The 26,650-nt window shown below is 30.7% G+C and overlaps 2 protein-coding genes across 3 annotated transcripts; one reads left to right on the top strand and one right to left on the bottom strand.

The window, feature by feature from the left end:
- Positions 1-2,721: 2,721 nt before the first annotated feature.
- On the bottom strand, positions 2,722-7,017 carry LOC125815600 (uncharacterized). 2 transcript variants are annotated; one of them, XM_049495109.1, is made up of 7 exons: positions 6,851-7,017; positions 6,574-6,739; positions 6,006-6,064; positions 5,592-5,710; positions 4,482-4,716; positions 3,673-3,795; positions 2,722-2,974 (listed from the first exon to the last, which is right to left on the bottom strand). In XM_049495109.1, exons 1-7 carry the CDS (start codon positions 6,908-6,910, stop codon positions 2,894-2,896), a joined length of 843 nt encoding a protein of 280 aa, XP_049351066.1. In that variant the 5' UTR covers positions 6,911-7,017; the 3' UTR covers positions 2,722-2,893. The 2 variants fall into 2 exon arrangements, with proteins under 2 accessions (XP_049351066.1, XP_049351065.1); XM_049495108.1 differs by having other exon boundaries at positions 4,482-4,728; positions 6,851-6,980.
- Positions 7,018-20,935: 13,918 nt separating this feature from the next.
- Positions 20,936-22,504, top strand: LOC125816469 (protein JINGUBANG). The gene is made up of 2 exons (XM_049496080.1): positions 20,936-21,989; positions 22,099-22,504. The coding sequence occupies exons 1-2, from the start codon at positions 20,994-20,996 to the stop codon at positions 22,492-22,494; spliced, it is 1,392 nt and encodes a 463-aa protein (XP_049352037.1). The 5' UTR covers positions 20,936-20,993; the 3' UTR covers positions 22,495-22,504.
- The last annotated feature ends 4,146 nt before the right edge of the window (positions 22,505-26,650 follow it).

Here is a 26,650-nt window from a genome sequence, read left to right as displayed (position 1 = left end):
GTGATCAATTATTTTTTGTGATAGAAGGCAAAAAGCAATAAGTTTTTTCTAGGCACGACATCCCATATACATTTTGCTGTTTTGTTCGTTTTTGTAAAGCATTATTCATTACTCTCCATTCAGTTTTACTTGTCACGTCTCACTTCACAAAAATTAATTTAATCAATCTTCGAAGCTATACTAAATTAGAATAGAAAAATATTTTAAATGTTGAAAATTGTAAGAAAAATACTATAAGTTGTAATCCTTCTAATTTAATATAATGAAAAAAATAAATTTACAATACTGATCATAATAAGTAAACTTTTCTTTGAATTATTTGTGTGACATTAATATCTTATTTGGACGTTCCTCTTTTGGTAAAAAGGAGAAGCCCAAAATCGATAATTCGAAATAATCAAATAGATTAATTTTACTATAAACTTAAAATAAATAGATCTTATCCGACTTTACTTGATTTGAAGGGTGATTTAATAAATTAGAAATTGAAACCCAAACTGTATGAAGCTGGCGTAAGCCCTCTACTTTGAACAACTTAGACAAAATAGTAGGCACCGGGTTCATCTGAACCCTCTACTTGAACATATAAAAATGCTATAACTAATCGATATGAACACATAACTTTAGAAATATAATAAATTTAATGTAAGAACTGAACCCGTAAAACTTAAATCCTAGATCCTTATTGACGGCGTTTAAATTTGGTTTTATGTATGAATAAATTATAGTCGTTGAGTTTTATTTTGCTGAACATCTGAAAGAATTATTGAACATTAGTGGACTAATAGTATCTAGAGGGAATTTTTTCCCTACATTAATATGTTTTATGTGCACGTATCCTCTTTGGTTTGTTTGAATATGTTCACTACACGTAATTAGGGGTGTGCATTCGGTTTTTCGCTTTGGTTTTGTACTATTTGATTTGGATTTTTTGATTTTTGATTTTGTAAAAGTATAACCCAATCCTATCGAAAATAAATTTGGTTTGATTTGATTTTCCTTTATTCGGTTCGGCTTTTTTCGGTTTGAATATTCGATTATGTCAATAATTAATAACATAACCAAAGTAATAATATTGAATCTCTTAAATATACTTTCTAATATAAATCACAAGTAAAACTTAAAACACAGTACTTATAAGTATACTTATTATAGATGTTCAAACATAAAATATAGATGTAATCATCATGAAAGGCAATAACCAAAAAAAGACAAAAGTGATTAACTCCAACTTAATTCTAAACCTAAGCATTATATTTGATTTTTTCGGTTTGAATTTTTTAAAATCCGAAACTAAACCAGAAAACCAAACAAAGTAATTTATTAATCCAAAATCAATCCGAAAACCAAAAAATCAATCCAAATAAAAATTCGATTTGATTTAGTTTGGTTATTCTGTTTAATCCGAATAGTGCACACCCCTATACGTAACTGATCATTAAAAAGAGTTAAATCAATCGCAAAACTCGAATATGTTCACCACCTTTTTGTTATAATAATTTAGTAGAGTATTAATCAAATAAGAAAACACAATAAGGTGAGAGTTTTTCAAACATTAAAAAGAATATGTTAATAGTATTAAAGAAAGTGTATTAGTATGAAAAAATTAATTATTTTATTTTGATACAAAAGAATACGTTGGTCTGGTCGTTGAGAATAGCCAAACGGGGGCGAGGAAGATATAACAGCAGCACCAAGTGGCTTACTACTATTATACAAAAGAATATTACGTGAACGTATGTGATCTTCATCTTTGGATCAACTCCAATGGATTATGAGTGGAATATGGAGTAATAATCATCCATAATTAAGAATATTCTGGCAGTCAGTCATCCATGTAACTTAACAGGTACTTGGCCTGAGATGGCTTTCTGTTAAGGGTACTAGCAATAATCATATTGCAGCAAAATTCGGAAGTCAGTGGTGCATCCATCCATCGCAAATGGTTTCAACAACATACACATAGAGCTTAACTCTATGACAAGTTCAAAACTATCATTCAACAAGATTTTGAGCAATATCCCATTGTTTGAGAGAAGCAAATAATGTGGCTTATCACTTACTGCTACCAGTGGAGATGGAACCTTCTACCTCTCATACCAACAATTACCAAAGGAGGTTAAACGCTTAATACTTTTGGATAAATGGCAATTTCATGGAGATATGAAAAATGTACTACTTTTTTTGTTAGTTAATATTTTATATGCTTAGTATGAAAGGAACTTGTATAGGCTAATCCTTTCATCATAATTTTTTGGTGCTACTTGTTTCTCGTGTTCCTTCAACAACTTAGAGGTTAGGTCCATGTCCCCCTCTAACTAATTGTAACTTTTTGTTATGAATAGACATGGTAGGGATCAAGCCTAACCCCCCACACCTTAGGTCCACAACCTAGGTGATGGCTTAATTTTTTTAAAAAAATAATTAATAATCATCACCTTATTTTTCTCAAGTTACATGTGTCATGAACTACTGTCAGGTGTAATGCTTTTAGATTTTCTTATTTAATCATGCTGCCAAAATGATTAATCAACTCTTAATTTGACGGATGGATTAGGATGTGCCAGTTGACGTGTATGTGATGGAAATTCATTGTAATTTATTTAGACCATACAAATAAAATGAAATAATTCGGACAAGAGAGGTTCCTCAAGTGATAAACATCTTCTACCTCTAACCCTAAGGTTGTGAGTTCGAGGAGCAAAAAGGGGTGCTCAAATGATGATTCCGAGTTCAAAATTACTTATCTATTCATTCGGTTGAAATTGTAATGGCAAAAACTTTGAACCTACAAATTAACTTGTACAAGCCCAAGTGAATATATTTCATTTTGATCATAGCCAAAAGGCCGAGAAACATTTAACAACAGACTTAAACAGCTCCAAAGTAGAGCCTAGAAAAGAGACATATCTGGTGGAGGACCATACACACTCTTCCACGACAACGGCACAGTCCAGCTTCCACCTTCATTACCCAGTAAAAGAGCTCATTTAGTGCCTCCAAAATTAAGCTACAGTTTTCCATCAATCTTGTAAAAGTTACCAACATGAGACTCACTCTGTTCTATATTGACATTCATGATTCAATTAACAGGTGTTGACTTGCCATATTTTTAGTTAAGGACCAAGAATTCATTAATCTACCTTTAATAAATTAAATAGATTTGGATGTTTAAATACCTACATCTCTTAATCCACAAACACCCCCTCCCCCTCCGCCCACCACAAACACACACATAATATTTAGACCGCCCCAGCCTGTCCTGCGTTGCCATTTCTGATGTGCATCCAAGACATTTTTTTAATGTACTACATAGGTTTGAATTTCCTTAAGAGCACCACAGTCCATATCTATGCATTTCGAAATAAGTATAACCATACTCAAAATGCATAAATATTCCTCCCTCAAACATCCGAAAATAACAATTAAAGAGAACCCAATTATGCTCATTATCTCAGTCACGACTTATGTTCTCTAAACTACATAAATTTATCAAGAAGACACTAGACAGCACTTAATTTTGTCAGCCAGATTTAGATAGGGGCGATAGGCTAGGTCAATATTCAGCAGCTGAAGCACTAGCTGACAGGATAAGACTTGCTTGATTTAATTGGACAATATTAGAGATCTCAAAAAAAGAAATCGCTTCAAAGCAGGAAACAACCACTCACCTTGAGAACTGTTGGGTCTGAGCCCCAGAGTTTTTGATACTGCATCAGCCAAATGGAAGGCATCGGGAATGTTGTCTCCCTCCGAGCAATAACACAGTAGACAAGTAACCTTCAGACCTTTGGCCTAAACCAATAAAACAGTAGATTAATACACGAACTCAAACAGGGTAGAAATGTATACTTGCCATGAAAATCTCAATGAATATTCGAGTTCATATTACATACTATGCATAGTATTGAGATACAAATATATAAGAATTACAAACCAAACCAAACAGTAGTTTTGTATTGCTCTCATTTCATCTTAAACATATCTCCAAAGTTCTTTCAAATTCTTTCGTTGTGCTGTATGTTTGAAGTGGGACATGTCTAGTGATGCTTTGCCTCATGAAAAATTGCAAGTTGTTCTAATGTTAGCTGGAAAAAATAGTTCTATGAGAATTTTAGACAAAAACTGAAAAGCACACCATACTTAGATGACACATCAAAAAGATGCAAAAGGAAAATTCATATATATAATACATGTCACTTCTGCAGCATTCAACTTACCCCCGAATAAATACAATTCCAAGACAATACCAGAAACCTGGTAATTAGAATTTCAAGCTCATGAGCAATGTTCATGGTGCAAGAATAAGACAGCAGAGTTTATAAACATAAGCAAAGACAATTTGGAAGCAACTATAAAGTAAACAAAGTAGAATTCTATATAATATGACAGTCACATATGAAAAATGAAATCCTTTTTCGAGCAAGATATTTGCGCATCAAGTTATCCATGCTGAACAAGTAAAACAATAAAATTACAACCTTAAAACAAGAGAACAATGCAGCATAAGGCAAACTGGCATAGTAATCCTCATCTCCCAGCTCTTCAAAAGGCAATTCCTCAACCTCCGAGGCAGCATTTTTGGCTAAATCATCTAAATGCTTCCACATTCTCTGTGTAGGATTATACTCAGGTAATCTCTTCCAGCCCTGTTTTTCACAATGATCGTCTGCTCCATCCAACTTGGAACTAGAAAGGTAATGAATCTGCGATCCACTGGGACAAAATCTCCATGAGATCAGTTTCACCATAGAATCAAGTAAAATATTCAAGTAAAAGAACTCGACACAACTCGGTTTAACATGCAACAGTAAACTTAATAGCTTAAACAGTTAACAGTTTGGTAATGTTCATCTTGACGAATAGAAGAACTCTTCACATCCACACAATCTTGCAGTAATATCTCTAGCAAAGAAGCGTCATATTTGTTATTTACTTATTAAGTCCCTATTTTCAAAGTCAACAGATGTTATTTGAGTCAGCAAAGTGTAGGGACTAGCAGACATCTTTTACTAAACTGCACAGTGTCAGCTGACATATGAAACATGGTCATTGTTCATCTCCCTTTTTGGACTTAGTTGGGCGATGCCAGGGAGTATCGAGGATGCATATGTGCGCTGGAGCACTTGGAAAGTTGGGAACACCATCAAGAAAATATGGAGAATGATTCCTACTTGCCTTTTTTGGTGTGTTGGAATGAAAGGAACAAAAGAAGTTTCAATGGTTTATCAACTCCTAGACACTCCCTCAAAGCTAGATGTCTACTAAAGTTGTATAGTTGGAGCACCTTATCCCCTGTAGATTCACCTGACACCTTTCTGGATTTTGTTGACTCCCTTATTTAGCATAGGCCTCAGTGTATGGAATTGTACAATCTTTTCGTATTTCGTATCATTTGTAATAGCAACATCAGAAAAAAGTGAAGTCCCTATTTTCAGTATTGGTCAAGATGCAAGAAGCTAAAACACTCCTAACAGGAACAGTCTACAATTCACGGGATCAGTAAAAAGTAGAATCATAGAGTTACAATCATTGAAGCACATAAAGACAACAGAAAAATATGTTCGAATAGGAAGCTCTTATGTAGATACCTTGACATATCAATGCTCTGCCAACGCCCAAACTCCAAACTAGAGAGCACAACAACATGTTTCTTCCCATTTGCAGCAGCAAAATTTGCCAAGTTCCTAGCAAATTCAACCATCATGCCCTGTTGAGTAAAGCGATTAGAACTAAACAGCCACTTACAAGCAAAAAGCTGCATGTGATACATTGCAATAAGAAGTTGGGTTTAAGTTATATAGACTTTCAATGTACTTTTCAAATTATCAATGTAGTTTATCCAGTAGAGCAGTTTGCATACCATTATTCTGATTTTTCACACTTACTATTAACAGCTAGCTATAGATGCTTTTGAAAACCCGATGGTATAAAAGATGTTATACCATCACCGTATATAACAAGTCAAGCAACAATGATATTCGTTGAAAAGAAAGTATGCTAACCTTAACAATCGGAGACCTCTGTTGTACAAGAGCCAATGCATCAGGAGATGATTCATATACTGCCAAGAACCAAAATTAGAAACGTTGCCTTTCTAAACTGTTACTACTGAAAATTATCCTCCTTCTATTTCAACTTATAAACAGCTCCTGAATTTCTAAATTATCCAAACATTCCGTTAACATTGCTATTCTATAAAATTTTCAAGAATTGATATCCATTGAACAATTCCAAGTTGATGCTAAATTAACATCTACAACTTTAAATACGTAACAACTACTCTAATATTTCCTTCACTTGTGCTCAATACAGTGCACTAACTAATATCTAGATTTAGTGTCCGGTATAAAATGAAACAATTAAGTACCCCCTCTGCTTCAAATTGTTTGTCTAGTTTTGACTTGGAACGAAGTTTAAGGAAAGTAAAGAAAGATTTGAATCATGCGATCATAAACTAGATATGTCAAATGTTGTGGTTTTAAACATAAGATGAAGAGTAATTCAGTAGGACAAAAGAAAAGTAGGACAAAAGAATTGAAACGAAGGAAATAATAAGTAATTCAGTGATACCTTCGAGAGGAAGAGCGAGTTCACCAGGTGGAGAAGGCCAATAAGCATCATTCCCAACGCATGGAACGACATTTGAATCATCCAAATATCCAATTCTCTCCGCTTTCAAAGAAGCTACTAGAAGATCCACCGCTAATTGCCCTACATTCCCTATGGACAGCGCCGGCTACATTGCAAAAAGATCGAAAAAGAAATTACAGGACCCAAAAAAAAAAAAAAAAAGATAAAGTAGAACAATCAGTAAAGAAGATAAAGAACAAAACCCTAGAAAACAAACCAGAACCAACGTGGAATTATCCAAACTCAAATTCTTTCCATCCTCAGCATAAAACTCCATTAATTTAAAAACTGAAACTACTGTTGAATTGTTAGCGCACTGATTCGGAGTTACCCAAGTTCTTGAGGAACAAGAAATGCAAGTTTCTTTTGAATCTTGCTTGTTTCGTGTTCCTCTGACAGGTTGGAGTTGGGCTGGGCTCATTTTAGCCCCATTCTTCATTAATAGGCCACTCTATTATGGGCTGGGCCAGTCCCTGGGAGGATTGGACCAAATTTCCATTGTTCCAGTAGTTACTCACTTTACCTTAAATAATTGTACGAAGAATTATTTAATCAATCAAGAATTACTTTAATCTAGTAATGATGGATTATATATATAAAAATTACATTCATTTTGTTTTATTTAGATCCATGTAATTAGATTATTAATTAATTAACATTTATCCTGACATACTCAATATGACAAATATATACTAGTTAGCTGACAAGTTTGTCTACGGAGGAAACTTTGTTGAAATTTTGAGAAATGAAAGAGTTAAGCTTACAGTAAGTGATAGTATTCATTTGAGGACGAATGATCCCAAGAAAGGATAATGTAACACTCCATAACTATTAGTATATGTGTTATTGAAGTTGACGTCGAGAAATTGAAATATGGATACCATCTCTTACCAAATAAATAGAGAAGACCAATAGTAAATATTTGCCTTAATGTAAATGAAACAACAATTAAGTGTTAATTTTAACTAAAAAAGTACTCTATTAATTAATGTAGTTTTGGGATAAAATTCGCAAATAACAGTTTTTCAATCATAGTATTTGAAAACTTGACATTTTTTTGGAGCTTCAATTTTAACAAATGAAACTTTGTCTGGGGGTTTCCTTTGTGGAATTTTTAATATTATGATAGTACCTATTTTTCAAAGACATGATTGAAAAGTGGCTAAGGCGACACTATTTTATTATATATTTTGTTGCTTTTATTTTTATTTTATTCCTAACTAAATCTCTATGAAATTCAAAGATATTAACACAGTTTCAGATGTACTCTGACCCCATTGATTGAAATAATGGACTATTTGCACAGTGTAAACCAATTATTATTTACTATTTTTGGCTTATTTATGGTGAAAACATATAAATCAAACACTTTGCTGCTGAGATAGTAAACATTGAAGCCAGCACCTCAATAAAGATGATTTGATAGCTGTGGTTTGTTCAACATAATCAAGATATTTATTCTCCATCATTATCAATAAGGAATTTAATAATGTATGCTTAATTTGGATTTCTTTCATCCAAATTTTAATCATGATTCAGGTCAAAATTAATGAGGACCAAATAATTAAAGGACCATTTTGCCTACTTTTGATTAGCTTCTTTCTTTGATTAGAAACTCATTCCTAAGTGTCATTTGGACAGCATTAACATATCCTTATCTTGAATTTTGTGCATTTCCCACCAATATTATTGGATCATACATTTTATCAGCAACCTTTTCTCATTTTTCAATTTATCTTTTATATTCACTTACAATGTAAATAAATTTTATAATTTAACAAGTTGTAGAAGTTTACTTACATTTTTCTTTAAGTTACTAATTTCATAGGTTAAACTTACACTTGTAGCCTATATAGAAAACTTTACATTAATTGTCTATGTTATTGTACAAAATTTATTTTATGTCTCACATAACTAATATTAGTCGTGTGGGGCTTCTTCTTGTCTCACAAACTTCTGATTATTTATTTTGTCGTGAAAAAAAAAGTGTCTCACACAACTAGTGATAGATATATTCTTTCTAACGATATTGGGAAAAAAAAACATAGAGCACCTAGCAAGAGAATGTGAAATATCTTTCACTTATGGTATATAACATGTTTACGAATCTACTATTAGAACTTCTACTTTACATTTGGGGTTTAATATTAGATTATCTCTTATTGCAAACGCGGCACATAAGGAAATAAGGAGTTGGCAATTTCAGAGATAAAAAAGTACCATTGTTTTTATACAATTTGTTTCTAATTCTTAGTTTCTTTCTTTGATTTTTGACTAACTCATAATTGTAATTATAAAGTTGGTGATGTAGAAATGCAATGTTGTGAATTGATACTTTTTAATTATACCAAAATGTCCACTTATAGTGAACACTGATAGTTACGTTACGTTATGTTCCATGCATGTGTGAGAACTTGAACCACTATTCCTATTAATGCCACTTCCAAAAATTCTCAACACACAAAATGTCTTTCTTCTTCTTCAATGATTTCGTTCCAGAATATTCTTGAATCATCCATCTAGCTCTAACCAAAACTATAGTTCATGAAGGGGTGAAATCATTCATCTCTTGAATGGTCGATGTGAGACTCTTTCAGTCAATATGGAGATACAAGAATTGAAATGGTTGATATCAACTATCGATTAATAAATGAACTTTGAATTTGACTCAACCCTAAAAAAGAAAAAAAGTTGTCTAAAGCAAAAAACTATCATCCCTTGAATGATCGATGTGGGACCTTTCATACGAGTGGCTGCATAACTACTCAATATATTATATACTTGTTATATACAAAAATGTGTCATCTTGTTCTTAAATTATATCAAACACAGAGCTATTGCAGAGGAAACATTAAATAAATAATTAGAAATATACATTCAATATATAATATATTAATGATTCAAATAGCATGTGAGTGATCCCCGCTGCGTGGGTCACTATGTCAATTAGTAATTTATATCAATCCTATCTAAGCGTGTGATATTATGATGAGAGAAGATTTATTTCAAGAGTTAATAAATGGATGAATTAATTATTGACTTAATTAAATTTGAGCGAGTTTAAACGGATCACATTTCTATAGATTAATTTTGCCATCCGATAGAATTAACTACAGAGGAAATTAAAGTAAAGCACATGCTGATTGATTAAGTTATAATGATAAATTAATAATCAATACAAAATGCTTTTTAAGATTTAATTCTAACAAAATAAAAGTAGTATTGAATATACAACAAAACGGCGTTGACAACAAAATATATCCAACAAGCTGATCTTCATTTCTTGTTAATAAATATAATTAGTTTAACCTTTTTCAGATACTTTGTTTAGTTTATAAATAAATTGACGATTATGTGTACGTTGCCTCTGAAATGCGGGCATCTAATTCTTTTTTTTTTTTAATTAGAGGTTTAGTGGAACATAAGAAACTAAAAGACTGCGATAAAGGGGAGACATGTATGTCTAGATTCGGATGACATAATTTCCCTTTTAATTTGTTCAATTACCAGTTACACTCTAATAAGCAACTAGAGTTAAATATAATTATCTTTAATTTAGCCTTTTAATTAATTACTGGTCTCCTACGCTAGAGATAATTTAATTAATATGGTAGAGCTGCGTGGCTACATCTGTATGATAACACATAGAAGATTTTGGTGATACTATTATTATATGTTAGGTTTATAATAAGGCTAGCTGCTATTAATTAGTAGTAGATAATAAAGTGAACACGTCTTCTTTTGCCACCTTTCTTCTTAGAAAATAAATTTTATTTTTAACCTTTTTTTTACCTTAATTAATTATGAAGGATGCATAATGAAAGTCTAAGATTACGAAATCCCAATATCCAGAAATATTGAATACAATATCAGACAAGTTAAGAAGACTAGATGTGTTCAAGACGAAAGAAAATGTATCCCTAGAAAATATCTTTTTTTTAAAATAAGTAGTTTTCTTATTTATTTTCTGATTTTGGTTAGCAATAAGAAAAAATCATCCTAAGAGTATTTGGGTATAATCTAGAAAAGTACTATGACACTGAACTTGAAAATATTATAGTTTAAAAAATATAATAATCGAAAATTAGGTCCGAGTCGAGGATTGGAGTTGAGTCTTGAGTCGATGTTAGGGTCAAGATTTAGAGCTAGGAGTCGAGTTTAATTTGAGGGTTGGGTCAAGCGTTGGGTCTTGAGTCGAATTCAAAGTCAAGAGTTGTTGGGTATGTAGCAAGAGTTAATGGGAAATGGAGGGAAGATGAAAGAGGAACTTGAAAAAGTTGGGAACTTCGAAAGTTGAGAACTTGAAAAGTCCTCTTATGTTTTATTGAAAAGACATTTGTCCCTCATCGGTGGTGGAAAGAAAAATAGGAGAGTTTAAATATAGAAACACTTCTATTAATTGTTAAAAGGGTTGGAAAGAGGGACCCCCCTCGCGCCGTCGTCATCACTCGCTCGGCTTGGGCTTTGGCTTTGGCTTTGGAAAATCGATCGAGAGATTATTTTTTGGACACTTTCGGAACCAGTTCCTCTTGCCTATAAATACATTGATTCCTCAGACTTATTCCTTACGATTTTTTCTAATTTCTTCTTCTTCTTCTGCACAAAATTTCTTCGTGTACTTTACTACTGTTAAGTGGTTCGCTGACACTAGAGTTTTGGGTATCAATACACTGGTGATTGAGATCATTCTATCCTGGGAGGACATATTCCAAATCAAACCTCGGATACTAGAGGGGAATAATTTCCTTAAGGGGACACTGTGCATTCAGTGGGCTTGATCTTTTTCCTGATTCTGTTTTTCCAGATTGTGGTACATTTTTTACAGATTTTAGTTTTGTCAATTAATTTATGTTCATCTATTCTTACTGGTTTATTAAACTTTGGTTACTTCGTGTTTCTGCAAAGTTCATTGAAATCAGTAATTCTGGTTTTTTATACACAGATTGATAACAAGAGTCGGATCTTGGGTCGAGTCACAAGTCAAAGTCGTCGAGAGTCAAGGCAGGGATCAAAATGTAGGATCGGGAGTTAGGTATTTGAGTGTTGGTCAGGAGTCGAGAGGCAAGTCTCGCACTCGGGAGGCATTTTTCCTAAAGTTGAAGAAAGTAAGTCCATTTGAAAATATTTTAGTCAACTAAATACGAGGAAATTGAATATATATTTTTTTTCAGGAAATCAGGTTTTCCTTTCGTACCAAAAAATCCCCAAAAACCAAATACTTGCATTTTAATCTTTACTAAATGTGTATGAATTTCAAAGGATGTTAACACTCAAAGTGGATTGCACAAATTAAAGTTAAACTAATAGTTGAAAAGAATTTTTATTTTTTTTATTTTTGGCTTATTTAGGGTGAAAACATAGTAATCAACCACTTTAATTTGCTGCTGAGAAAATAAACATTGAAGCCACCTCATTAGCTGATTTGATAGATGTGGTTTGTTCAACATTATTATTATCCAAATATATGATATGACAGATCGAACTTATTAAAGAGCATTATCAATAGGAATAATTTAATAATGTATATATGCTTAATTTGGATTTATTTTATAATTAACTTCAATCTAGAGCCACGTCTTAAAATAGAAATAACAACAATATAAACATTAGTTCCAACAAATTTAAATCAGCCTACCTTGACGTATGATTCAGGTCAAAATTAATGAGGCCCCAATAAAGGACCATTTTGCCTGCTTTTGATTAGCATTTTTCTTGATTGAAATTCATTCCAGCATTTCGTTAACTTGAATATTGTGCATTTTCCACCAAGATTTTTGGATAGTACATTTTATCAAATGCTTTTTACAAAAAAAATATAAAAAGAATTAGCGACGGACAATAATTCATAACTAAACATAAAAAAATCTCATGCTAATTTCATTTCATTTAACTATAGATTACATAAAAATCCATTATTTTGCTAAAAATTATTTAGTGATGGATTAATTGGATATCACCAATAAATTCTATAGCTAATTTCATACTTAATTTTCTGAAAAAGGTTAACACTATATACGTGGATTCATTTTTTTTTAATATAAAGGCCTTACAAGGTGCAGGCTGTCAGAGTCTTGTAAGACGCACAGCGGCGCCTTATAAGGCACATGGAGTCCACGCCTTGCTGATTTTAACCTAATTTGGACGGAGTTAATTTGGGTGTTAAAAAGTTATTCTTTTGATTCTAAAATTAATTTTATTGTCCTTTTGGATTTTTTGTCAATTTTTTTTATCTTTTTGGCTCCGAACTCGACATTTTAGCATGTGTTAGAAGTTTGCTTACATTATTCTTTTAAGTTTTAACTTACAAAATTCCATCAATTTCACAGGTTAAACTTAGACATATAATATACATTGATAAATGATAATATAAACAAAATTTATACTATCAAATATCAATAGTATATAATTTAAATATTCTCGTGACTAGTGGTGTCTAGTGATGTGCATTTCTCAAATATTCTCTGTTTCTTTTCAAGTGGGGATCATGTTTTTGGATATTAATCTAAAAAAGCCTCTGATTTGATGATAAGAGGATCCCATGCATTGTATATTACCAGAAAAAAATGGACACCTAGCAAGAGATCGATCTAGACAATTTTAAAAATTGTCGATTTTATTCTTTTCTTAGATAATAACATAACAAGAATAAATGATTGTCTTTTAATATGAATATACGTACGATCGATATGTTCTTCATTGTCCCTTTCTAAAAGTGGGATTATAAGTAGTAAACTTGGTTTTTAGTGCTTGTTTTTTTCTTTGATTTTCGACTCACTCATAATTACAGTAAAGTTTGAGATTGTGAAATAACACTATAGTGGAAGATGATACTTTATATCTACTATATAACATTAATGTCCACATATAGTGAACTGTGATAGTTACTGCATGCATGCGTGCTATATACTTCCACTTAGAAGTATATATAATTCTCAACACAGAAAAAGTATTATTTCTCTTCTTCATCAATAATTTAATTCTAGAATTTTCTTCAATCATCCATCTCGTATAATTAAAATCATTTTTTCCTTTAATCATGTCAAGTCGAGAAATCTTAGCAGTTTAATTGGTTGACTACTTAAACTTTCACTTTTATTACGTTCCACACCCTTTTTTATATATAAAAAAAAGAGTATGTATACATGTCATGCCAATGGTTGCACAACTGCTCCATATAACTTTGTAACAATCTGTCATCTTGTTCTTGAATTATATCAAACGGCAGAGTTAATAATAATAATAATAATAATAATAATAATAATAATAATATATATATATATATATATATTGGGGTCACGTATGTTAATTAATTTCTAAAGTATTAAGAGTGATACCATATTGCTAGAAGATCGTATTTGTAGTTTTATGAGTTTAGTTTTTTTGGAAAGGCGCAACGTGGCAAGTCTACGCAAATAGGAATAACTACAAAGGAAAGAAGAGCACATGCTGATTCGAATTATCGAAAATAATAATAATATGGAGTATTAAACAAAAGATTAAAATAAAAAGGCCCTTTATTATAAGAAGTCATGATTAAACTACTAAATTATAAATATCCAACAAAACGGCGTTTACAACAATGTAAATCCAACTAGTTGATCTTCATTTCTTGCTAATTAGGTTAACCTTTTTCAGATACTTTAATTTGTTTAGTTTATTATTAAATTTATGTACATGTGCTGTCCCGGAATGTCCGCATGGAAATATGTATATTTTGATTTTTTAAACTAGAACTTTAGTCGATCGAACATAAGAAAATAGAAGAATATATATGGTCAACCTTGCAATCCTTTGAGAATTGGCCATAAGAAGTCTATCTTATTTGATAAGACGAAATTGAATAAAGAAAAAAAGAACATCAGACATGTCTAGATTCAGATCATGACATTTAATTTCCCTTTTGCTCAATTGCTAAATACACTTAATTAGCAACTAGAGTTGAATATTATATATATGGTTTTGTTTAATCATCTTGAATCGTTCAAATTAGCAGCCACTAATTAATTAATTAGGCTGAATAACAAGTCTACAATATACGCTACAGATATTAGTATAATTTATTATGGTAGCATCTATATGTGATCACACATATTACTCAGTAAGAAGATTTGACAATACTATTGGTATTAGTTAGGTTTAAAATAAGACTAGCTGTTATATTAATAGAAAAGATTTTGATGATACCATACATGATTATTGTTGATAAAACTATTATATTTGATGATCTATCACTAATCCATTATTTAGTAGGATTAACAATATAAATTACGCTGATTCTTACATTCTGATTTAGGCAACGTAATGAGCAAATATGAAAGATATAAAAATGGGAGTTACATAGTTTCCCGACAAGTCGACAAAATAAATAAATAAAAAAGATAGATTAAGCTAATTAAATATTTAAACTAAGATCTCCAGCTAAAATTTAAAAATCATAACATTAAGACAGTTGGAAGCCAGCTTAGGACAAATTTAAATAGCCATTTTATATTTCTTTAAGTTTATACTATATGTTATTTCAAGGTTTGGTATCAAATTTGAATAATAAGTTAAAGTATTAGTGATAAGCATTGATACGTGGCCCAAACCTGCAGGATCTTAAAGTCAACAGCTTGTCCCTTGCTATAATCTAATAATAATAATAATAATGCAACAATAATAAATTTTAAATTACAAAACTAGTCATGAGATTTTGCTTATGTCATTCTTATTTTGTGAAAACAGTATTATTCATGAATTCTTACATGTATTAACAATTTGATTGGCTAAATATATATGGAACTCCCATATTATTATTTTTTGGAGCTTTATATATGTAGGATTCATGATCACAAGGAATATATAAAGAGAAAAAGAAAACCAAGAAATAATAAAAGATTATTGTAAATGTTAGTACTACACTTTTTGCACTTTCATCTTAGTTAGAATAAGAAAAAGGGAGATAGATAGATATACCCAACGACAAGACGGATCAAAGTTAGTACAAACTCAATTAGCATTTTATTATAATTAAATTACTATATATATATGGATATTGACAGTGTATTATTGAAAGTCATCAAGAATATAATCAAATAAATAAAAGTCTTTCTATCGTTAAATTACAGTTTTTTTTAGATAAGTTGCTTAGGTTTATAAACTTTAACAAGGGTCATGAATACACATACCGACAATTCAAAATTCAAATATCCCTTCAATTTAATCGACTGTGATGATATAAATAGATCTGAATATAATTAATAACAATATTTGGCTGGTGTGTGCCGGGTATGTACATGGTCAATTGCATTATCCAACAACAGAGACAAATATGATATTTAGATTTAATGAGTTCAACTTTTAAATATTTTTTGTTCTGAATATGAAATTATGAGTTCAGAACAAAACTTATATATTTTGTGGCGAAAACACTCTTATCCTGTTTTTATTATGGGATCGATTGATGATATTTTAAATCATAATGAACGACTATAATTTGAAGAGGAACATATTCTATCACTAGACAAACATGGAGCCCTTAATTTGTGGTGTAGATTTACTATTCCTATGACCATGATTATTGGGACTTGTACTTTGTAGTTATAAAGTATGGAATATCATTTTCTACAAATGCACAGTTTGCAATTTCAGAGAAAAAGCAACAATAATATAGTTGTCGTTTTTATATAAAATTGTTCCTATTTCTTTGTCGTTTTATCTCTCGTCTATTCTTCTTTGATTTTATTAACTCATCATGGGGAGTAGATTAAACAAGAGTTTTTGGGGGAAACTGGAACACAAATTATTTTAATGGAATCTGTCAGTCACTAATACTGAAAAAATAATTACTTTTTTTTATGGGATCGATCGATGATAGTTTAAATCATAATGAACGACTATAATTTGAGTTATTTTTAGAATGCCCCGTAAAGAGTCTCAAACCAATCATTTTATTCTAGAATATATTTGGATCAGTAATTAATTTCATAGAAAATACAACTTTATTTATCATAATAATTGTGATTAATACAAGACTTGGTATTAATCTTCCCCTGCTCAGTTCTTTTTTGTCTTTCTCGCTTTATACAAACATAAATTATTCAAAATACAATGTATAATTTGTGTTTGTATAAAGCAAGAAAGATATTTGATATACAAATACAACTGTTTTAATTCGATTCAATTATATACAAATTCAAATTTTATGCAGATATACAAACACAAAGAACATATACATATTCAAACGCGATTTTCATAGACACAAACACATGATTTATACAAATCGATGTGATTTATACGCATCAGATGCCTGCAATTTTATACAAATCTGATACTCCATAGCAAAATTATAGCTATAGAGTACTATATGATTTTTATGTTTGTTAAACCTAAAATTTTCTAAAGAAATGCTTTCTTTTAGTTTAACTAGAAGATGTTCGTTTAAAAAAATTTATGCTGCTAAATATCCAACAAACTTCATACGTCTATTTATATTATATTCTATATTCTATAACTATATATGTATATATATCCGAATATCATTTTCTTGTTTATGTCATCCTTAATTATTTCCAAAGCACTTTAATTTGTTTTGTTTGTAATCCCTTAAATTGCTATGTGCTAATTCTTTAATCATGAATCTCTAATAGGTGATCAAACCACACTAATATTGTTTTTCCTTAAATTTGTCACTCATTTAATTATCTGGTAGTATGGTTTAGTGATTTTACTTTCTAATTTAGGCCAAGTATATAATCAAGAGTCAGAGAGGAAAATGATTTAACTTAAAATAATATTGTTTCCCAATAAGATGACAAATTTAACAAAAAAGTAGGTTATCTATGATGCTGAGTTTGCTGACAAGCAAGTCATGATTTTTTCCCCATAATAAGATCACTAAGTTAATATAAAAAAAAAAAAAAAAAAAGCATAATACCCTGACATTTGGAAGCTTAAGACAAGATGTGTATCAATTAATTAAAACTAAATATTGCTAACAAGTATTTATATATTTGCAAGATCTCAAAGTCAATGGCTTGTCCAGGATGTGCTAATAACCTTAATTAATATAAAATGATGACTAGTGAGATACTGCTTAGCTCATCCTTATTTTGCTTACAAAATATTTAAGTGCCAAAAAAATATATAATACTACATATTAACTAATGGTAAACTGAGATATTGCAGAGTTATTATTATTTATTATCTGGTACGTTTCATATTAAAATATGATTAAATTTACATTCACGTCACAAAGTATTATATTAATGAAATTTTTTTTTCTAACAAAGACGATTTCATACCCAGACTCAAATCGAGTAGAGGCATATCCGATGTTGACAGAGTTCTTAATAATAGAGGAGGAAACTCATAAATAGGGGCTTTTTTCATATGCTCCCACGTATTGTATAATTACATATTAGATTAGATAGACAACTGCTTGAAATGGACAAACACAAACCTAATTTTCGACCAAGCTTTGAACTTCAAATACTTCACTTCACCAAACCTTATGAAAAAGAAAGCAAACTCTTTCTTGTTTAGAAATCACAACATTTTGTTTCACATTTTTATAATTAATAACGTGATTAACAACATGTTATATTCTTCTAAATTTATTTTATTCATCGAGTAGAAGTTGTATACGCTAACATTACAAAAAATCTTTTACATGCATATCACCTAAAAGATATAAGTACTAATAAATTAATTTTCATAAAAAGGTAGAGTTAATACGTAACCAAGAAATTAAGATTGGCTATACTTGTTATAACGGATTAAGATACAATGAACTTGTAACAAAAAAAAATTACATTGCTAAGTTAATCCTCAGTAAATATAACAACCATTTTAATCAAACACTAGCCAGCTTTTTCTATACTCAAACAAAATTTTAATCAGCAACGGAATTTCTTTTGTTTCTTTTGATGTAGAATTTCAACCTAACATTCAAAAAGTTCTTCACTTTTTCATTAAACAAATTAAAGTCAAACACAAGAAGCCGAAAAGTATGTATAAAATTCATCTTAATACAGAACAATGTAAACTTTAAATACCTTCATTCCAATTTACACTTTTCAACTTTCAAGATTCAAACTTTCTAATTTTAAATATATTTTTTAAAATAAAATAAATTATAATAATAAAAAAAAAAATTTAAAAATTATTTAAGGCTCGAAATTCGAACAACTGTTACATAACCCTTCCTCCCACAGGTGTCAGTTATAATTTGAAGCCCCTCTTCCTTGGATATTTGGATGCAAAATGCAAAATGCATAATTTTTGTGCTTTGGCCGTAATTTAATAACACCTGGCAAGTTATAAAAGCCGTAATGGGCATCAGGCTGACATCAGCTCGGCCCATGGGCTTTTTTACAGTACGTGTCACGTTGACATTAGAGATGAATGTGATAAGTAGCAGTTTACGTGGCGGCTTGATTTATATGGGTCCTTATCATTGGGCTGACACGGCCCATCAATTCGTTTCGTTCGTTCAGCTGCCCTGTTCCATCTGGCCCACCACTTCAATAAACTAACCGTTTTCGAGTCCAACGCCGTCACGTGTGCCTTGAGAAAATTTCACAAATAAAAATATAATATAATAAAGTTCTATAGATGTAATTTCGATAATTGCACTTTATATCTATAATTTCGTTTATTATAAAAGCTGTGGTTGTATATTTTTGCTCGTTTGTATATTTTACTTGCAAATATATAAATAAAATATATAAATAACATTTAATATGATTTAAATATTTGTTATTCTGCACAATTTTCCCTTTCTTAAATCCTTCAATTTTTTTATTTTCTTGATAACTCGAACTCACAGTTTAAATTTTTTTTAATCTTTCAAAGAATTACTAATATACCTTAAATTTTTGGCAGCCTTGCAATTAGAGTATATTTTAAACACGATATATACCAATATTAGGTGAAGAGGCAAATGGGAATACAGTAACATTATTTTAGTAAACAACACACAATATACGTACGGCACAATTTTCATGTGAAATATTTGACTAGATTCTATTTCCATACAAATTTCATAAAGGTCAAAATTATTCATCAAGCTATCCATATTATGAAATCAATATTTGACGCTTTCTTATTGAACTAACTTTTCAAAAGCCAAGTTTTTTTTATTGACCATTACTATTATTGAGAAAGTCAATTCTTTTTACTAATCGCAATTCATTAATTTACTTTAAAAGGTTTGAGCTCAATTTTAATGAAACAAACCGAGTATAATATATAATATAAAACAAACATTTTAAATTAATTATAGTAATATAAGTTTATGAAATGAAAGGGAAAAATTATAGTACTTCCTTTTTTTGGAAAATCACAGTAGATAATTAGGCATAATTAAACGACCATTAACGACAGCTGACTATGAGAATTAAAGAAAATAAAATACATAAACAGTAATTTGCCCACTAATCCAAATTTCAAAGTCAATTACCTGTAATCCCATTTCCTAAGTAGGAAAATACATGTCGAAAATAACTTAGTCATTTCTACTTATAAAAATTCAACATTTGAACCCTATTTTTCCACGTTGCCTTTTCTAGAATTCAACGCTTCCTTAACAAGCACAAAACATCTCGTGGAACACAAAACAATCAAAGAGGCAAAGAAGCACCTGATCGTAAATTCTTTCATAGTATAAATTTTATGCATAATTTTTATATTATTATTCCAATAAAAAATATTATTTTTTAATTCAAAACTATAATTTAGTGATATTATATACAATTAGACTCATTTACAATTTCCTTTTAAGTGATAAATTATACAAATATTTTGTATATCATATATATGACTTGAACTCTTTAATTCAAAAATATAACTTAGCGGTAAATGAAATAAGTTGACAATTATGAGCTTTCATATTCAAATCAATGCAGATAGAATTACATGATATCAGAGGCATATTCATGTCAGAGCAAAAGATTCCTCTAAACTCTCTTGACGGAAAATTACATTATATATAAAAATTGGAGTATAATTTATGTGTGTACGCGTTAGATTTTGAATCCGTAATCTTTTACGTGTTATAAAAATTTTTAGTGAAAATTTCGACTCTGCATACTTTTTTTCCCCTTCTTCTTAAACCTCACGTATCATACTCCCACGCGTCTCTCTACCATTCCCCCTACTACCCCCTACCCCCACAGGCCACAACCAACCCCCAACTTCCATTGCTTATATATCTCTCACCTTGCTCTTCCATTATTTCCATATACAATCTTCTTCTCATTCTTCCATTACTCTATTCACAAACCTCTACATTTATTACAAACCAAATTCACTCCAAAAAGATTCAAATCAACAATCATAATTCATACCTACCCTCATTCAATTCATCTTTGTTAAAAAAAATGACGAGAAAAAATAATAGTATGGGAGCGATCTTGCTACAGAAAGAAAGCTTTCGAAGAACAAAATTCGGTACCCTTTTATACTCCGATCCAATCAGTGACCATGAAGAAAGCAGTAACAATTCCGCTCGCAGCAGCAATGCTTCTTCTGCACCCAGTCCACCTAGAACGTCGTCGTTTAACGGCACAAACACTACTGCTAACAATTCCCCAAATTACTTCATGTCTCCATGGAACCAATCTGCTTCGCCTTATGTAAAATCTCCATGGATTCACCAACCATTACTCGATTCCTCCGAAGAATCAGAATCAAGCGATTGCAAAAATGGTCTAATCGGGTCTCTTGTTCGAGAAGAAGGACATATATATTCATTAGCTGCATCTGGAGATTTGCTGTATACCGGATCAGACAGCAAAAATATTCGAGTTTGGAAGAACTTGAAGGAATATTCCGGGTTCAAATGTCAAAGCGGATTAGTAAAAGCCATTGTTGTTTACGGAGATAAAATATTCACCGGTCATCAAGATGGTAAAATTCGGGTATGGAAATTTTTAGGGAAAAAAAGAAAAGCGTATAAACGTGTTGGTAGTTTACCTACCGTTAGAGATTATTTAAAGAGTTCAATTAATCCTAAAGCGTATGTTGAAGTAAGACGAAATCGGAATGTTCCTTGGATTAAGCATTTTGATGCTGTTTCTTGTATGAGCTTGGATAAAGAGAGAGGATTGCTTTATTCTGGATCTTGGGATAAAACACTGAAAGTTTGGAGATTATCGGATTCGAAATGCCTTGAATCTATTAATGCTCATCAAGATGCAATTAATTCAGTCGTCGTTGGATTCGACGGGTTGGTTTTCACTGGATCAGCAGATGGAACGGTTAAAGCTTGGAGAAGGGAATTAGTTGGGAATAGTGCAAAACATGTTCTTGTGGAAACACTATTGAAACAGGACAATGCTGTGACATCACTGGCCGTAAACGCTGCCGCAGCAACGGTAAGAGCACACTTTTATTTACTTAATTATTTCGTTATTTAACTCATTCATTTTAAAACGTTTATGTTGTTAGACAGAACACACGTCTAATTATTTTATGTGTTAACAGGTGTATGCCGGATCCTCCGATGGACTAGTGAATTTCTGGGAGCGACAGAAGCATTTTTTGGAGTACGGAGGTGCGCTGAGAGGTCATAAATTAGCTGTGCTGTGCGTGGCGGTTGCTGGTAATCTGGTATTGAGTGGATCGGCTGATAAATCCATATGCGTGTGGAGAAGAGAAGAAGGTAGTATCCATAGTTGCTTAACGGTGTTAACAGGACACAACGGCCCCGTTAAATGCTTGACTGTCGAAGAAGATTCAAACGGCAGCGACAATGAAGATGAAGCTCCCATGGAGAAGAAAAGTGACAAATATTGGAGAGTGTATAGCGGTAGTTTGGACAATTCCGTGAAGGTTTGGAGACTATCGGAGAACAGCTTTAGTGGTTTCGAGGAAATATAAAAAGAAAATGATGCAACCTGAGAGGTGAATTCAGAGTTAAAAAACGCACGTGGAGGAAGTGGTGGGAACGCGCTGCCGAGTAGGAGGCTGAGATGTGGCTGTGAATTGCCGTGTGGGGTTGAGTTATTGGTGGTGACACATAAAATCAGTTTTCCCTTTCACACGAAGAGAAAACTGTTTGTAATGTGCCGTTAAAAAAACCGGTCAGAGGACGGTTCTGTAGGTGGGGGACCAATGAGCAGACTCTTCATTACAAAGGAACGTTAATATTGAAGCAGAGAGGAACTAACATTATTCAAAATGCATTCATTAATGTTTTCTTTTTCTCCTTTCCCACATTTTGGTTGATGATTGTCTTGTATAAGTTGTAAATTCTAAGTAACCATGTGTTTGAAAGTTCTCAATCATCCAATGGAACGTCTTTGAATGTACCTTTTTTTTTATCAATGAATAAGTTTTTACTTCTTGCATATAATTAGTATTATTATTTTTTGTTATCTATTTGTTCAATATTCATGAGAGAGGTCGATTATTTGAGGGATATAGAATGTTAAAAGTATATTGCTAAATTAATGATGATTCTATTTTTAAGGCTTTGCCGTCACATGTGTGCTACTAGTTAATGTGAAAAGCAAAGCTAAGAAAAAAGTGTGCTTAGTGAGATGCATGACAGACAAACAAATTCTTAAAGCAAAGAACTAGAGCTGAAGTTCAGCTTTTGATCATGTGAAAATAGAAGCGGTAGCTTCCTGGATTCTCTCGCGCTTGCTTTCTTGTAGGCTTAAAGCCCTTTTCGTTAGGTTCAAAAGCTCCCCAAAACATATGATCCAACATAAATCTCGTATTGTATAAGCAAGCATCAGTAATAGATGTCCCCATTCTCTTAGGAATTCTCTGACGTTTGCATATATTTCATTGAACATCTTAGTGTTAAATTAGACATGATCAAATAAAAATTACATGTTTTTTTTAATTCATTAATGTATAGTATAAGTTAAACTCTAAAATATATAGGTATAGTTTGTTTCTAATTCCTGCATTTACAAGTCTAGTCGATCGAGGACCACCTAGAGTTGGCTGAGCCTATAAATTAAAGATGTGGCACTCAGAAAAAGCAAAAGAATTGCTAATAAAGGAGCAATGTTTGAAAAGAATAAGTTGAAAGTCATACTTTCTGGTTCTTTAGAGTAATTTATAGTTCAATATGGCCTAACATAATATTAATCAACATTAAAAAAATAGTTGGTTCATGATAAGAAATACTTAGAAATGTGACAAATATTTAACAAGGAATAGTTCAAAGCAAAAGAAGAAAGGAAGAATGGGATTTTTGTTAACTCTAAGCCTTTAATTGGCCGGTGAAAAGGGCCAGTGGGCATCATTAAGATCTTTGAAGACAATGAGCACTTTTACCTTGTTCGTACTGAATTTATTTGGTGCCAATTAAGAAATTATATCGGTAAATTTTAAATACGGTAAATAAAAATTTGTTTTTAAAAATAAATAAATTACGAGTATAAAAACGAGTCCAATAATAGTTGGTTGGCCATTGCATAATGGCCCAAAAGCTAACTTTAATAGCAAAAAGTCGTAATGCACACCTAACATAGAGAATTAAGTCCTCAACAACATTATTATTTAATACAAATTGATATGATTGTCTCTGAATTATTGTTAATTTTCTCTCCCTTCCCTAATTAACATATATTATCCCACATCTTATGTTAAGGTTTATAGCGATCTTGAAACATTCGATTCTTTCGTATGCTATGAGAGTCAAAACTTTATTATTAAAAAACGAAATACACATAGAAACACAAGGTAGGTACGAATATTGAAAGGAAAATTTCGGATCTTTTTCGTCTTGGGCTTCAATTTCATGTCTTTCAATTTCGGATCCTTTTAGTCTTGGGCTTACTGTCCTTTTTATATGACATTGGGCTTAATTAGATTGGGCTTCAATTATCCTGGGCTAATGGTTAGTTCTCAATGGAAAAATTGAATAAATGACATATTTAAATGTTGTTATTACTAGTTTTAACAGGATTTTTAATTGCAGTCCATAAATTTCTCTCAATTAGTTTGTCCCATTAATCTGAAAATTTTATTTTTCTTACTTATTTTCTGTTGACATTTTTTAAGTATTTTTTTTCGTGGTAGATGATTAAATGTTAGGTATGTTTTTTTAGTATCTATATTGTTTTTTTTTTTCTAAAATAATAATAATAATTTTTTTAACAAAGTAAATATACATAAATTAAAACATGGTAATGTTAATAACAGTATTGTATATAATTGGTATTATGTAATGAAAACTGTTTGTATATAATATTAATGAAAACTGTTTCTATAAGTATACATGGTATGTAATTGATATTAAAATAGGTTTGTATGTAATGTTAATGAAAACTGCTTCACTAGCTTATTCATTAAGTGTATAATTTTGGTATATAAATTGATAACAAATAATGAATTAAACTTACTTTGGGAAGGGTTAGAAATCTTTTTTAATATAGATTTCAAGCATTATATAAACATAAAAAAATTTGCCTATTTTTAATACCTACTGGATCTAGTACAAAAGATAGATTATATACGGTAGAGTATATAATTGGTATTAAAATGGATTTTTAATTATTAATAAATTATACACAAAGTGTATAAATTTGATATATGAATTGGTAATAAGTGGTGAATCAAGCTTAATCAATTGAGAGCTAATTTTATACCGTTTAAGAAAGGTTAGGAACCTATATTAATATAGATTTCACACATTTCACTAAAATCATAAGTAATAAGAATGCACTTTTAATAGATAGATTATATATTGCAGAGTATATAATTGATATTAAAACAAGTTTTTTAATCATTAATAAATTTATATACAAAGTGTATAAATTTGATATATATATATTGGCAATAAGTGGTGAATCAAGCTTAATCAATTGGGGAGATAATTTTTTACCGTTTAAGAAAGGGTTAGGGACCTATATTAATATAGATTTCACACATGTCACTAAAATCATAAGTAAAGTAATAAGAATGCATTTCAACACCTACTTCATACTAACATCCACCAACAATGATATATAAAATCAGTTTTATTTAAAAAAAATAAGAATGCATTTTTAATACCTACTTCATATTCACATCTACAATAATAAAATGCCATTTTCATACCTATTTTTCAAACATATGAACGTATTTCAAGTTCATTCATAATTCGTATGCAAAGATTGCATGCAGAATATATATCACTTAATAAAATTATAAAATATAACATACAAGTTCTAAAAAACAAAAATCATCAAAAAATGAAAAAAAATAAAATTGAACTGTTAATACATTTTGAACAACTTTTTCTTTTTTAGACTTGGAATCCTTCAATAATTCCTCCCTAAATTATAGTAATTTGATTTCCTCCGTAATTCCTATCAAAATGTATATTTTTTTATACTTTCTCTTACATACATTAAATATTAAAATAAATAAAAAAGAATAAATTTATTTTAATATTAATTAATTCGAATATGTTATCACTCGTAATTAATTTGTTATATTACAAATCATTAATTAGTAGATGTATAGGATGTAATATAAAGTCTTAAATATATATATGGATTAATTACTCCTTCTCAATTTCCTAACCAAACTCGACCATTTGGATGGATAAGTGTAGACAGATAACAGTCAAATTGATACTTGAATGGAAAATTTACAATTGAAGTAGTGAAAATAAGATAGTAGTAATTACGAATACTAGAGAAGAAAGGAGATGAAATACTAGAACATAGCAGAGAGATGAGGAGATAACAGACTTTGCAAGCTACGTTATTAACCCGTTATTTTTTTTTAACTAGTACGTCTGAATCTTAAATTAACCGTTTTTAACGCCTTTTATCCTTATGATTTTTTGTTGGCCCAATAACTAGTTGTGTGATATTCTTGTTGATATCCACATTGAGGTAGGAGAAGAGAACCTCAACTGCAAGAAACTATTGGGCTAATGAAAAAATATAACTTAACACTATTTTATATGTTTCTCTTATGACTCATTTTACATTACTAATACCTATGAAATGAAGGAGTTTAACATTTACAATAAATACTTAATACATGCTTAGATAAATTGATTTCAAGCTTGAAAGTTTAACAT

The sequence above is a fragment of the Solanum verrucosum genome, unplaced genomic scaffold (genome assembly GCF_900185275.1).
Source record: "Solanum verrucosum unplaced genomic scaffold, falcon-dt-bn FXZP01000261.1, whole genome shotgun sequence".
Taxonomy (NCBI): Eukaryota; Viridiplantae; Streptophyta; class Magnoliopsida; order Solanales; family Solanaceae; genus Solanum; species Solanum verrucosum.
The sequence above is the reverse complement of the archived record's forward strand: the minus strand, read 5'-3'. Positions and strand labels throughout refer to the sequence as shown.

Excerpts from the sequence above, each read along its gene's own strand:
- LOC125816469 (XM_049496080.1), top strand. The coding sequence starts at position 20,994 with ATGACGAGAAAAAATAATAGTATGGGAGCGATCTTGCTACAGAAAGAA. Across the intron at positions 21,990-22,098 it reads TAAACGCTGCCGCAGCAACG|GTGTATGCCGGATCCTCCGA; the intron begins GTAAGAGCACAC and ends ATGTGTTAACAG.
- LOC125815600 (XM_049495108.1), bottom strand. The coding sequence starts at position 6,910 with ATGGAGTTTTATGCTGAGGATGGAAAGAATTTGAGTTTGGATAATTCC. Across the intron at positions 5,711-6,005 it reads AGAGGTCTCCGATTGTTAAG|GGCATGATGGTTGAATTTGC; the intron begins GTTAGCATACTT and ends TTTACTCAACAG. Across the intron at positions 3,796-4,481 it reads CATTGTTCTCTTGTTTTAAG|GCCAAAGGTCTGAAGGTTAC; the intron begins GTTGTAATTTTA and ends TTATTGGTTTAG.